This window comes from Primulina tabacum, chromosome 16 (assembly GCF_025594145.1).
Source record: "Primulina tabacum isolate GXHZ01 chromosome 16, ASM2559414v2, whole genome shotgun sequence".
Lineage (NCBI taxonomy): Eukaryota > Viridiplantae > Streptophyta > Magnoliopsida > Lamiales > Gesneriaceae > Primulina > Primulina tabacum.
In genome coordinates this window covers 11,451,004-11,464,273 of record NC_134565.1, presented here as the reverse complement: position 1 = coordinate 11,464,273, position 13,270 = coordinate 11,451,004, and the positions used below count along the sequence as shown (strand labels likewise).

Below are 13,270 nucleotides of genomic sequence, written 5' to 3'. Positions count from 1 at the left end.
TAATTATTGATTTCATTATTGTAAACAACTTCAATTTGGTAGATGTTAATCATTAGAGTCACTGTGCTATGATAAATGTGTTGAGTGAATATCTGATCATGATTTATCGATTTAGTAAACTTATAAAAACAGCGTGGACTAAACAATTATAATCATGTTTTTAAAAAATAACTAAAAACTTTTCACTGCTACATTTATGTACACTAAATTGTTGATCGGTACCTTAACAACTTTATCGGTTCTTACTTCTCATGCTAATTGTAATGTCCATTCGTACAATAATAAAATGGAACGAAAAAATTAGCATTTCCCTTTTTTATGGAACATTTTTCGATTAATGCATCCGCGTGTGTGTCTGGTTAATCACTGGATCTTCACAATAATTTGGAAGACACGCATAAAAGGTGAGTGATTCTCATTTAAGGCAATTAGAAAAGTCAATGGGACCAAATTCAAAGAATGTGAACAAATTAATTCATTTTCATACTCTCTCCTCGCCCTCGATATTTCTATAAATTGATTTAGCTCGAACTACTATGAGAATGAAAAAAATCCTCTAAAATATTTTTTTTATGAAATTTATAAGTGCAAGAATTTTATTAGCGTGAATTATTTATTATTCAATTCATATCATCTAAATGTTATCAAATATTTCCTTTATTTTAAAATTTTTTCATTTCAAACATACAGATATAATTAAATAATTACATAAATCAAATTGCAAACAACACTAGATGTTCGTTGATGAATCAGTCCGTATATACTTGGTCAAAGAACAACATAAAATTTGGCAGAAAAGAATAGCAAAGGGGGATAGCTCGAATGAGATTTCTGCACCGTTTGGACAATTCTTCGGAGGAAATTCACCATCCGAGTCAGACCTTCCAGAATACTGGTGTATTGTCATGATTGGAATGAACTAAAAAAAATTTATTTTTATTGTTGTGTGCATTTTTTTTAAAATCTGTTGGTGATATGTCATTTACTATGAAATCAATTAAAAATTTCAAAATAAAAAATATGAAATGGACAAAAAAAAAATAAAAAAGAACCATTTCGTAACTTTTGATGACGACATTTTTATAATTTATACATTTTATGTTTTGTACTCTAAATATAGAATGAATATGTAGGATCATTATATGAAGATGGGTTGGAGGAGTGTTCCTCCACTATAACACGTGAATCCCCTCCATCGTTAGAAAGGAGGGTTGGAGATGCGAGTTCGAAAATATCACATAATAATCGAAAAATCCTCCAATCCAATGGAATAAAAATAATTAAATAAGCCTTTTTTTAAAAAAAGTTTATCCATCCAATAAAATAAATATATATTTGTATAAAATAATAGAGTGTGAATGGGATGTAAAACGTAACAAAAAATCAAAGTGGCAATAAATAAGGGGGGTAGAAATTTAGGGGCGAAAGCGCACACATTTAGGAAATAATTTTTATGACAACCCTACCCTCCTCCCAACTATTCTATATATACACACGCCCACATAGCCTCTCCACCACACAGCCATGGCCGTTTCTTCCATTCTTCTTATCGCCGCCGTGGCTTTTCTATTCTCACCGGCGGCTGCCCTCACCTGCACATCACAGACATTCTCTCACAAAGTCGCTTTCACAAACTGTACGGACCTCCCCACTCTCAAGGCCTCCCTCCACTGGACCTACGACCCTGCATCCAAGCCCAATCCCACCCTCTCCATCGCATTCATCGCGCCGCCCGCCAATCCAGATGGGTGGGTGGCTTGGGCTCTTAATCCGACGGCACTTGCCATGATTGGATCTCAGGCTCTCGTCGCTTTCAAGCAGTCCAACGGCTCCACCGTCGTCAAAACGTACAATATATCGGCCTATGGCCCTATTTCGGAGTCCAAGATCTCCTACGAGGTTCTAGAAAAGAGCGCAGAGTATTCCAATGGGGTATTCACGATATTCGCGAAGCTAGTGTTGCCGGAGGCGGAGGAGGTTAATCAGGTCTGGCAGGTGGGTGCTTCTGTGAAGGATGGGGTGCCTCTGAAGCATGCGTTTTCGGCGGATAATCTGGCTTCCAAAGGTACTTTACAGTTGACGAGTCGCAGTGTACTGGCGCCGGCGCCATCCCCGACCAGTGCCGCCGCGCTCGCGCCGCAGAATGGGAAGAATGGCGCAGGAAGTTCAAGGGTGGGGTTGAGTGGTTTGGTGGTATGTGGAGTTTTGGGGGTAGTCGGGGCTTCGATTTTGATGCTTTAGAGCGGATGACTTGCTTTACACTGCCTTGGAATGTCATAAAATATTGTTTTTGGTATGTACCATTAATCACATTTTCCTGCTTCTAATGTATTGTTCATCCTTTTTAAAAATATATATATATATATAATAAAAACAATTATGAAAAATATTCATATATCAATTTCCTTTCAATATATTTTTGAATTGATACATTAAAAAATATTATTTGTTATTATAAATATATATCCAATTATGAATCGATCAAAAAATATACGTTTTGTATAATTTTACATAATTAATTAAGATAGAGATTATCATCTAAAGAATGTTTTTGAAATTGGATAATCTTTATCTTGAGACGGATCAATCCTGAAATAAGATAATTTTTATCTGTGAGACGCGTCAATGCTACCGATATTCAAAGTAAAAAGTAATACTCTTATCATAAAAAGTAATACTTTTACATGGATGACCCAAATAAAATATTGGTATCACAAAATACAATTCGTGAGATCGTTTCACATAAATTTTTGTTTATTTTGAGCATGTTTGTTTTTATTGTGGAGTTTACGACGATCTCACGAATCATTATATATGAGATTACAAATATACAAATTAAAATTTTTGATATAAAAAATAATATTTTAATTGATCAAATCGGATTGAATATCTGTTTTACTTGATATATATATATACATATATATATATATATATTAAAAATTAAATCTATGAACAATATGTTAGTGAAATCTTTTATAAATATCATTACAGTTTCTATTTTCTAGTATTTTTACCCTCTTTAATTTTGTATCTTCAATTTTTATTCCTATACAAATTATTTAATACTCAATATACTTGTATTATTATCTTTTAGTTTCGAATTAAATAAATTATAAACGATTAAAAATCATAACAACAAAATGTTATTTTATGTATACACCTTATAACACATGTGGAACAACGATTGTGGCGGCCACAAGTGACTGTTGGAATGTGTGGAGAAGAGAATTTTCTTTATAAAAGAATAATATTTATTTTTATTTTGGAATTGGTTTTGGAAAATAAAAACAGATATTGCATTGACTGTTGATTACTTTTTTTGCATTTATTTATCTTTCAAATCAACATTTGAAATTGATTTAAATTATGGATTGAGAGTTTGAGATCAAGTTTTTATTGTTAATATGTCTAATGAATGTTGATTTGATCAATAATTATTCTATAAGATATAATATGAATTATAAACAAAAAGATAATGTCAAATTCAATGAAAATTTGAGATGGAAAAAAATCCGTTTCAGATTCATATAAAACAAATACAAATTTACCACGGAATTATAAATCTTTTTATATGAAACATATTTTAAATGAAAATTCATATAATTATTTTTTAAAAAAAGTTAAATACGGACCATAACTAAAAATATTAGGATGGTGTTATTTTTATTTGGTATTTGACAATTAGATGTTGTATTTTAGAATGTTCAATGATGTACTGAATGGATGCTTTTATTTGTTATGTTTGTCGTTGCGGTTATTTATGATTAAATTTACTCTTTTATGTTTTAGTTTAGAAACATATATTATATTGTATTCTCGAGCTCGATTTTATCGTTAACGAGCTCGAATCCACCTCAAACTCGAGCACAAATGTATAGTTGACGAGCTTGAAAACGAGATCGTTTAATGAGCCTTTCATGAGTTAGACTCGTTAAATATGATAAACAAGCTATTAACGAATCGATATCGAGTTATTCAGGAGTTTCGTAATTTCAAAACGAGTCGAGTTCAATCTTTGTGATAAATGATTTTATTGCTCGTGAAACGTCTACTACTCGTTTTTTTTTAAAAATAAACTAGAATTTTTTTCTTATATGCTTCGGCCGAATATATATACATAAATATATTTTCGCATCATTTAAATCAAACTCATCGACTAATTATTTGAAAATCCAAAACGAGTGCAAAATATAAAATCGTAAGATGACAATCAAACTTAAAACTAGTATTTTTCAAAATAAAACATAAGCATCTTAAATTATCTTAAAACCACCTAAAAGCATAAAAAGTCATAAAATCTTTAAAATCATACTAATGCGGAAAAATTAACAAAGGTCCTCAGGTTATGTGCACCATCAGTCCAGCTAGTTCAACCACCAAATCCTCCAACATCATCTAAATCATGCTAACTGCATCGATCACACCTAATGAGTCTAATGACTCAACAAATTTTAACCATGATAGCAAGTAATACATATACATTCACATGCGACAGTAAAAATACTTTTAATAAAAATAAATTTTCACGAATATGTATACTTTAAACTTTTTTCCGTTCATCATATTCTTTTCCTTTCATCATGAACATATACATATACATTCTCTTTAAAGTGAATTTCGTTCATTAATTGTAATCATCCTTTATCATTCGGTCGATTGATCCTGTAGAGTCCAAAATCAGTACACGTAAAACTCATGCAACTATTTAATTATTAAATCATTTATTAAGTTTTAAAATGAGTTTAGCAGTGCATGAATTATTTAATTGCATTATTTTAAATTATTTATGCTTATGTGATGCACGTTAAAATATTTTCTCGAGTTACATGTTTCAGACGATTATTCGATGCAGGATCGAGAAAAAGAGACCGGGGACGATTTTTGGTAATTTTAAAACGTAATAATTTATTTTAAGTTAAGATTGGGGCATTTTTTTTTAATGATTTATAAGTTTTCAGCATTTGTAAAGTCTAATTGATTTATTTAGTAATTTTACGATTTTAAAACTTTTAAAAGTCTAGCACATGTGCATTTTATTTTAATTAAGGGATATTAGTAAAGTTAGTGCTTGACTATCATTTAATTAGTGGTTAATTTATAATTAAGCAATTTTTTATTCCCTAATTAAACCCCACTCACGCGCGCACACACACACACACACTTTCACACACACTAAAAATCGGCTATCACACACACACACTTCATTATTCAGATTTTTATTATTTTTGAGAAGAGAAAAAGCTAGGGTTCTTTGCTAAAGAGCAGCCGCCCCTCCCCTTCAGATTTCATCATATTTTCGTTGAGTTTTCTTCAAAGGAAATCGTCCCACGGTCGTCTCTTCACTTCCTTTCCGCTTCGGTGTCGTCGTTCGGTAAGGTTAATTATCAAAAGACACGTATATTCTGTTTTTGCTGTGTCAATCTTGTCATAGTATTTATGTTGATGTTTATATTGCGTAAAATTCATGTATGATGTTCATAGTTTGAGCAGAAAATTGGTTGGATCAGTTTTAAAATAATTTTTAGATCTAAATTTTTGTTTTTCACTGTATTTTGAAAACTGCAACTTTTTGGTCGAAATTTTGGGAAAACTTTCCACATATGAAACGTAGAACTTTTTGATACCTTCGATTTGATATAAAATTCGAAATATTTGGATAAAAATTGAGTGAGTTATGGTGTTTTTCGTGGGGCTGCTCAAACTCCGTTTTCTGAAAATTATGCTATTGACGTGTTCTTGAAGTTTAATTGTTGCAGGCTTCGTTGGGAACCGTCGGATGATCGCTGCTGTGTTTAGGTATATGGAGTATGAGTTTGGGATGAGTTTTGATGCTTCATTTCGTGTCGATAGTCGTTGGTGGCATTAGAAATCGTAGGAAACAATTGGTGTCAAAATTCAAGTTTATGGGTTTATTGCGTTGCGGGTGGTGCGTCGTTTCTTTGGGAACGGTTGGGGCGTTTTTATGGAGTCGAGTCAGTGTCATAGCGTCCTAGGATGAGTCTCGATGGATTGGTTCACGATTCGTATGATTTAGTTAGGAGTATTAAGCTTCGAGTCGTGGAGTCCAGATGTAGAACCCGTAACTTAGACTACGTATAAGCCATGCATAATTATAGTATTTTAAATTAAAATGATTTTATTGCATGAGTATTTAAATTTAATTATTTTATGCAGTTGTTTAATTTTTATCATTTCAGTTATTTTCAGTGAGGCCGGACTGGAGTTGGAGTTTTGAGATAGAATTTAAGATTCAGAAATCAGTTCCGGAATTTATTTTAGCTAGCAAGTAAGTTCATTTAAGTTAAAAAGGAGGTTTGAGGATTTAATTTATTTACTTGAGGTGAGTAGGAAATAAGTTCACTTAAGTTCCAATAATTAAAGGATTAATTCACTAAATTAATTAAAGGATTAGTGAGGCTTTTAAGGGTTATAAATTTACTAGTTAGAAAAGAATTCCCCTCCATTTATTTGTGAGAATTTCGGCCCCTAGTGGATTGTGTATTGCCTTGCCAACTCATTATCTTGGACTCATTCATTGTCATTTTTTTTATGATCATCTTTTTAATTATTAATCAACCTTAATTAAATTATTAGTAAGCAATATCCTAGTCTAAATATTAATGGACAATCGGCCATGCAACTCCAGGCTCCCAAGGCGACATCTAGACATGTATTAGGAGGCATTAGGACCACGTTGGTCCATTCAAACAAACCCCATGCATGATGAAATCCGAAAATGACAGCAGCTTTCCATCGGTGCCATTTTGTGCTTCAAAAATTCGGTTTTTGCTGTCAAGGGGAAAGGATCTGATCTTGGCTGCCCTAAGGGCCTATAGCCATGGTTAGATCACTTCCCTAGCATGTCTATGACGTGACTATGTCACCCTTTTGGTGGCTTGGTCCATGGTGAATCGGTTTTTAATTAAAACGCTAGAACAGCCAGCACCCCCTTCGGCTTCTTCCTTTGTGCAGCATGTGTGGTTCGGTTTTGGTGGTTTGGTGTGGATCTTGGTTGGCCTATGGCCTGTAGCCACGGTTCATACCATGCCCCTAGATGTCTATATCGTGTCATGGTCAATCAAATGGCCATTGGAACGATTAGTGACATCCAAACAAAAGCAATGCATCCTACGTGCAGAATTTGTTCTCGGTTGGAACGTTCGGTTGTTTGCTGGTGTGGTTCGAATTGTGGCTGGCCTAAAGCCCATAGCCATGGTTCAAATCATTCCTTAGGATGTTGGTAAGAGGTTCTGGTCGGTGGTTCAAGCCCCAATGACCATTAGCCTTGCAAACGACGCAAGCAAACCAAGCACAGTTGCTGTATTTTTGGACAGCAACTTGCTGTGTCGGTTCGGTGGCTCGTTCGAGTTCTCGGTTGGCTTTTAGCCTATGGCCTTGGACTGGACAGTGCCTTATTGAGTTGGGAAGGTCATGTTTTTGGCCGTTCGTCATTCGGATCATTTTTGAGGTCGTACGAGAATTTACGGTGCTATGTGCCAAATTGACTCTCGAAAGAGCGTTTCATGTTTTGGCCTCCATTCACCTAGATTTCGGCCCTCACCATTTTAGGAGCATTATTTTATCATTTTAGGCGTATTTTAATCATGACTACATGATGATTCAGTGTTGGTTCGGGTTGGTTCGGAGTCGTGATTAAATACGAAGTCGGTAGGCGTAATTGTCACATTTTTGAAGGTTATTGCATAGTTTGGTCCCATAAATCTATTGCATATTTTTCATGGCATATTTAGGTTGCAGCGAGCCTGGGAGAGATCCAATCCATTCAGTAAAATTGTTACAGGATATTTAATTCAGTTATTTAATTATATTACGTGCAAAAATACAAATTTTGAGATTTATGCGATATGACTTGTGGTCACTTTACTATCATGATTAAATCCGGTCGTCAGTTACCGGTCCGGTCGTCAGTTACCGGTTATGAGAGCATTACTAAGTCCTGTCGCCAGTTACAGGCCCGGTCGCCAGTTACCGGTCAGTTCAGTTGTTTCACCCAGTACTGTGGCAGTGGTCTGATCAGACGTACATTACTAAGTCCTGTTGCCAGTTACAGGCCCGGTCGCCAATTACCGGTCAGTTCAGTTTAAGGACCACATGCGTAGACCATAATCTCACCAGAAAATTATTGCAGGCTATTTCAGTACAGGGCTCCAAGAAGCAAACATTTTCACTATGATTTTCAGTTCAGTTATGCACGTATTATAATTAATCATGACACAACATTTTTACGTTATGCCTCGTGACATGATATTTTCACTTGCATGCAAGCTTATTATTTATTTATTTACTTGCTATTTACGATATATGCATGTTGAGTTTTTAGGCTCACTAGACTTGATTGTTGTAGGTGCTGATGATGTCGGGACCGAGGACGGGGACCAGTGAGCAGGCTCGAGTCGGCAGTAGTAGGACCCGAGGACCTCAGTTCAGCATTTATTATTATTTGATGGCTCAAACATTTAAATTGTCATTGGAAAAACCTTTTACTGTTATTTCGAAAATGTTATTTTCTTCCGCTGCCACTTTGAACATCAAACTTTATTTATCAGTTCAGTTATGATGAGGCAATTTTAATTTTTTAAAAGAAAATTTTAAATTTTCCGCAAATTTTCAAGTAAGGATTTTTTTAAGCCCTCTACACCAGAAGACTCGTCGCCCGAGCGGTAATATTTTACCGCCCGAGCGCCGTTCTTTCTGTCATTGGGTAGGTTTCCAGAGGCCTGGCGCTCGAGCGGTAATTTGTTACCGCCCGAGCACGGACCCTTCTGTAAGAAATGTTTGGTTTCCACTTATTTTCAAGTTCCAATAGTGAGTTCATGTCTATTATTTTTGAGAAATGTTCACATCATCACTTTAGGGATTTTTCGGGGTTCGATGTCATGGGTTAATACGATGATTTAACGAGATCAAGTCCCGAGTGATCTAGAATGTCATAAGCTATTTAATTACTTCGGTGGTGAGCACGAGTACCTACGTTTAAGCTATGAAAGTTAAGTGCATGTAATCATGTTAGTATGTGCAGCAGTGACCCCAAGCGAGATCCAACGAATCCCTCAACGCCAAGTAAGTAAATATGTTCGACGTGCAAGACAATACTTTTAAGTTTTTTGAGGTATGATAAATGTCTTGTGACCAATTTATGTATGGAATTGGAAAGCGGTAAAGCATGACCAGGGACCAATCCACCCGTTAAAGCATGAATGGGGATCTCATGTAAGTGGCAGTGGATCTTCCCTATCAGCCCAGTACTGTGGTTTAGTCTGATCAGGCGTATTTATGTATGGGCCACTTGCTTTGAAACATGCCTCTTCGCAAAATGATGAAGTTATGTATGTTCAAGTATGTACAAGTATACAAGCATGTTTAAGAAAAGTTTCACGTTATGGCACGTCTATGTAATGTATGAAAGATCAAGCTTTTACACGCATGTTAAATTCAAGTATGTATATTCTATTTTAAAGTTGCATATGATCTTATTACGTATTACTTGCTACTTCCAGTTTATACGTGTTGAGTCTTTAGACTCACTAGACTTGATCGATGCAAGTGAGGATGCATTTGAGGAGACGAGGGGTGAGGACCAGTGAGCTGGCTTGGACTGAGCTGGAGGCTAAACCCGAGGCTTGCCATGTTTTTAAGAATTTATGAAAGTTTCAAATACTCTGATTTCATGTTTGTTTACGATGTTCTAAAACAAGTATTTTCGTTAGCAAAATTTCTATGGTGATCTTTTATTTCAAATACTTTTAGATGGTTGGCAAACTTGAGTGTGTTTGGTTTATGGCAAATGTTTTTAGACGAACGAGACATTTTAATGCAAATTCGAAAGTTTATTTCATATATAAGAAAATTTTTATTTTTCCGCAAATTTTAAGTAGTGTAAAGTACGGTATGTTATAGTTGGTATCATAGCGGTGTTTTGTAAAGAGTTATGCCTACTGCCAGTTGCGAGAAGCTCACGAAGCCACACCTCAAGTTTGTAAGTTTTAAAGTTTTGAATTATTTCGTGTAGTAAGCATTAAGTCATGATTTCAGCATGTACATGTTTTAAGTTCGAGTTACGTGCATCTTATGCTATTGATATTATGTTCATGCATGCACATTGGGTTTACGTGTTGAGAAAATTGTTGGAACGGTATGCCTCCTAGACGCATAATTAACCAAGAAGCAAGGGATGAGGACAGAGAGGCCCGAGAGGAGGGGAGAGACGCTTCTCCTCCTCTGCCGCCAGATATGCAGGCACAGATGCTTGCAGGAATGACACAGTTCTTCGCACAGTTTGCGGGGAACCAGGCGACAGTGGATGCAGGGGCTAGGCCCAGATCAGAGGCGGTGTATGAAAGGTTTAGGAGGATTAATCCTAAGAAGTTTTCGGGGACCACTGATCCGATGATAGCAGAGGGATGGATTAAGTCCATCGAGGTAATCTTTGACTTTATGGAACTGACAAATGCATATAGAGTCAGGTGTGCCACATTCCTTCTGGCAGAAGACGCTAGACTGTGGTGGGATAGTGCATTAGTGTCAGTTAACTTGCAAACACTGACGTGGAATGGGTTTAAGGAGGTATTCTACTCCAAGTACTTCACTGAAGAAGTACGATCCAAATTGACTATGGAGTTCATGATGCTGCAATAGGGAGATAGCAGCGTGGCAGACTGTGTCAGAAAGTTTGAAAGGGGGTGTCACTTTGTACCCCTGATAGCTAATGATGCCCAGGGGAAATTGAGGCATTTCATGGATGGGTTGCGGCCGCTCTTGCGCCGAGATGTCCGAGTTGCTGGTCCTGCTACATATGCAGTTGCCGTGTCTAGAGCTTTGGCGGCAGAACAAGATCAGAGGGATATTGAGGCTGACAGACAGGGCAAGAGGCCCTATCAGGCTCCACAGCAGCTGCAGTAGCATCAACAGCAACCTCCGTTCAAGAAGCCTTTCCAGGGACATCCAACGAAGAAGCCATATCAGGGACCGCCAAAGGGCAAGGGTCCAATTCAGCAGCAGAGGGCGCCTCAGAAGCCCGGTGATTTCCCAGTGTGTCCCAAGTGCAACCGCCAGCACCAGGGGCAATGTTTATATTGGTCAGACAAGTGCTTTAAATGTGGAGCCAGTGACCACATGCTAAAAAAGTGCCCATTGTGGAGGCAGCCGACCCAGGGAAGAGTGTTCACCATGCATGCTCAAGAGGCGAACCCAGACACGACATTACTGATCGGTAAATTTATTTAAATAAGCGCATTATTGTTTTGCCATGCATGTTTTAAATTTTAATTGGATTAGTAGTGTGCTAGTAGTATTTTGGGATCTTGGGTAGATGTTTTCTACTGTGCTTGAGGTTAAGATTGGAATTTTTGGGTTATAATTTTTTGTGTCGTGCTGACGTCTCACAGGAAATATTTTCATAAAGAGAGTTGCCACGAAGGCCCTGATAGACTCAGGAGCCACCCACTCTTTTATTTCAGAGACATTCGCTAGTCACCTGGACGTCAAGTCTATTGGACTCGACATGAGCTATTCAGTGACAGTCCCATCAGAGAAAGAATTGTCAGCTACTAGCATGGTCAGGGACATCGATCTCGAGCTGCAAGGCCACCTAGTGTATGCCGATTTGATTGTGTTGCCGATGCCAGAGTTTGATATCATTTTGGGAATGGATTGGCTGAAAAAGAATAGAGTTCTTATCGATTTCCAGAAAAGGTCAGTGTTGTCAGGCTTTCTTGGCTAGCATTGTTTCTGCACCTGACGTACCCACTCCGTCTATATCTGATGTGCCAGTAGTCAGAGATTTTCCAGACGTCTTTCCACATGACGTCACAGGCCTTCTGCCAGAGAGAGAGGTGGAGTTTTCCATTGACCTTGTGCCAGGCACTGTGCCAATCTCAAAGGCATCGTAGCGTTTAGCCCCAGCTGAGATGTTAGAGCTCAAGAAGCAGATTCAGGAGCTTCTAGACAAAGAATTCATTCGCCCTAGTTTCTCACCATGGGGCGCACCGGTGCTCTTTGTGAAGAAGAAGGATGGGAGCATGAGGCTGTGTATCGATTACCGAGAACTGAACACGGTAACGATCAAGAATAAATACCCACTTCCAAGGATCGAGGACTTGTTCGATCACTTGCAGGGAGCTACAGTGTTCTCTATGATAGATCTTCGATTAGGATATCATCAGCTGAAGGTGAAGGAGGTAGATGTTCATAAGACAGCCTTCAGAACAAGGTATGGGCATTACGAGTTCTTAGTGATGCCATTTGGACTGACGAACGCTCTAGCAATATTCATGGACCTCATGAACCGAGTATTTCAGCCTTACCTTGATCAATTCGTCATAGTGTTCATTGACGATATCCTTATCTACTCTAAAAGCCATGAGGAGCACAGTCAGCACTTGAGTACAGTTTTGCAGATTTTGCAGAGTCGCAAGTTATTCGCGAAATTCAGTAAGTGTGAATTTTGGTTGGAGAAGGTAGCATTTTTGGGCCATATAATATCTAGCAATGGTATTGAGGTGGATCCAGCTAAGGTAGCAGCAGTCCATGAAACGCCTGCCCTTTTTATTGCTTAAAAAGTACTAGAATTATTTTTTTATAAACACTCAATCTTCGGCCATACACATAAACCTCATGAAAATATTTTTATAAAATATTTTACCCTTTAAAATAAAACATCATCCAACTAGCATTTTAAAAATCAAGTGAAATAGTCATAAAAATGAAATCTTCTACTGTTTTACCAAACCTAAAAAGCAATAAATTCGAAAAGTATAGCCCATACTAAACCTCTCAAAAATCTCTCAAAGCATAAATAAATAGTCTTAAAATCTTTAGCATAAATCATAAGTCATAATCGTAAATGCAGAAAAATTGAAGCGCAAATCCTCGGGTTGTGTGCACCGACAGTCCAGTAGGATCATCCGTCAAGGCCTCCCTCAACCTCACCTGCATCCATCACACCTAGTGAGTCTAAAGACCCTACATCCATCACACCTAGTGAGTCTAAAAACTCAACACACCATAATCTTTATAGCAAGTAATACGTAATACAATCAACATATAACAGTGAAAAATATTTGTACTTAAAATATCGTTTTCATGAAGATGCATAAACTTCCAACATGTACATTTTTGTAACTTTTTTATGATGCATGAACTTTAAATAGAAACATTTTCATAATGATGCATCAACTTAAGCATAAATATTTTCATGACATACATAACATAAACCTTAACCTTTTCCCTTTTTTTCCTCAACATGACATGA

The 13,270-nt window shown here is 36.8% G+C and overlaps 1 protein-coding gene across 1 annotated transcript; it reads left to right on the top strand.

Moving 5' to 3' along the window:
- Positions 1-1,449: 1,449 nt before the first annotated feature.
- On the top strand, positions 1,450-2,372 carry LOC142529866 (cytochrome b561 and DOMON domain-containing protein At3g25290). Its single transcript, XM_075635547.1, has one exon. The coding sequence runs from the start codon at positions 1,525-1,527 to the stop codon at positions 2,239-2,241; it is 717 nt and encodes a 238-aa protein (XP_075491662.1). The 5' UTR covers positions 1,450-1,524; the 3' UTR covers positions 2,242-2,372.
- The last annotated feature ends 10,898 nt before the right edge of the window (positions 2,373-13,270 follow it).

What these genes read in the sequence shown, in the direction of transcription:
- LOC142529866 (XM_075635547.1), top strand. Translation starts at nt 1,525, where the DNA reads ATGGCCGTTTCTTCCATTCTTCTTATCGCCGCCGTGGCTTTTCTATTC.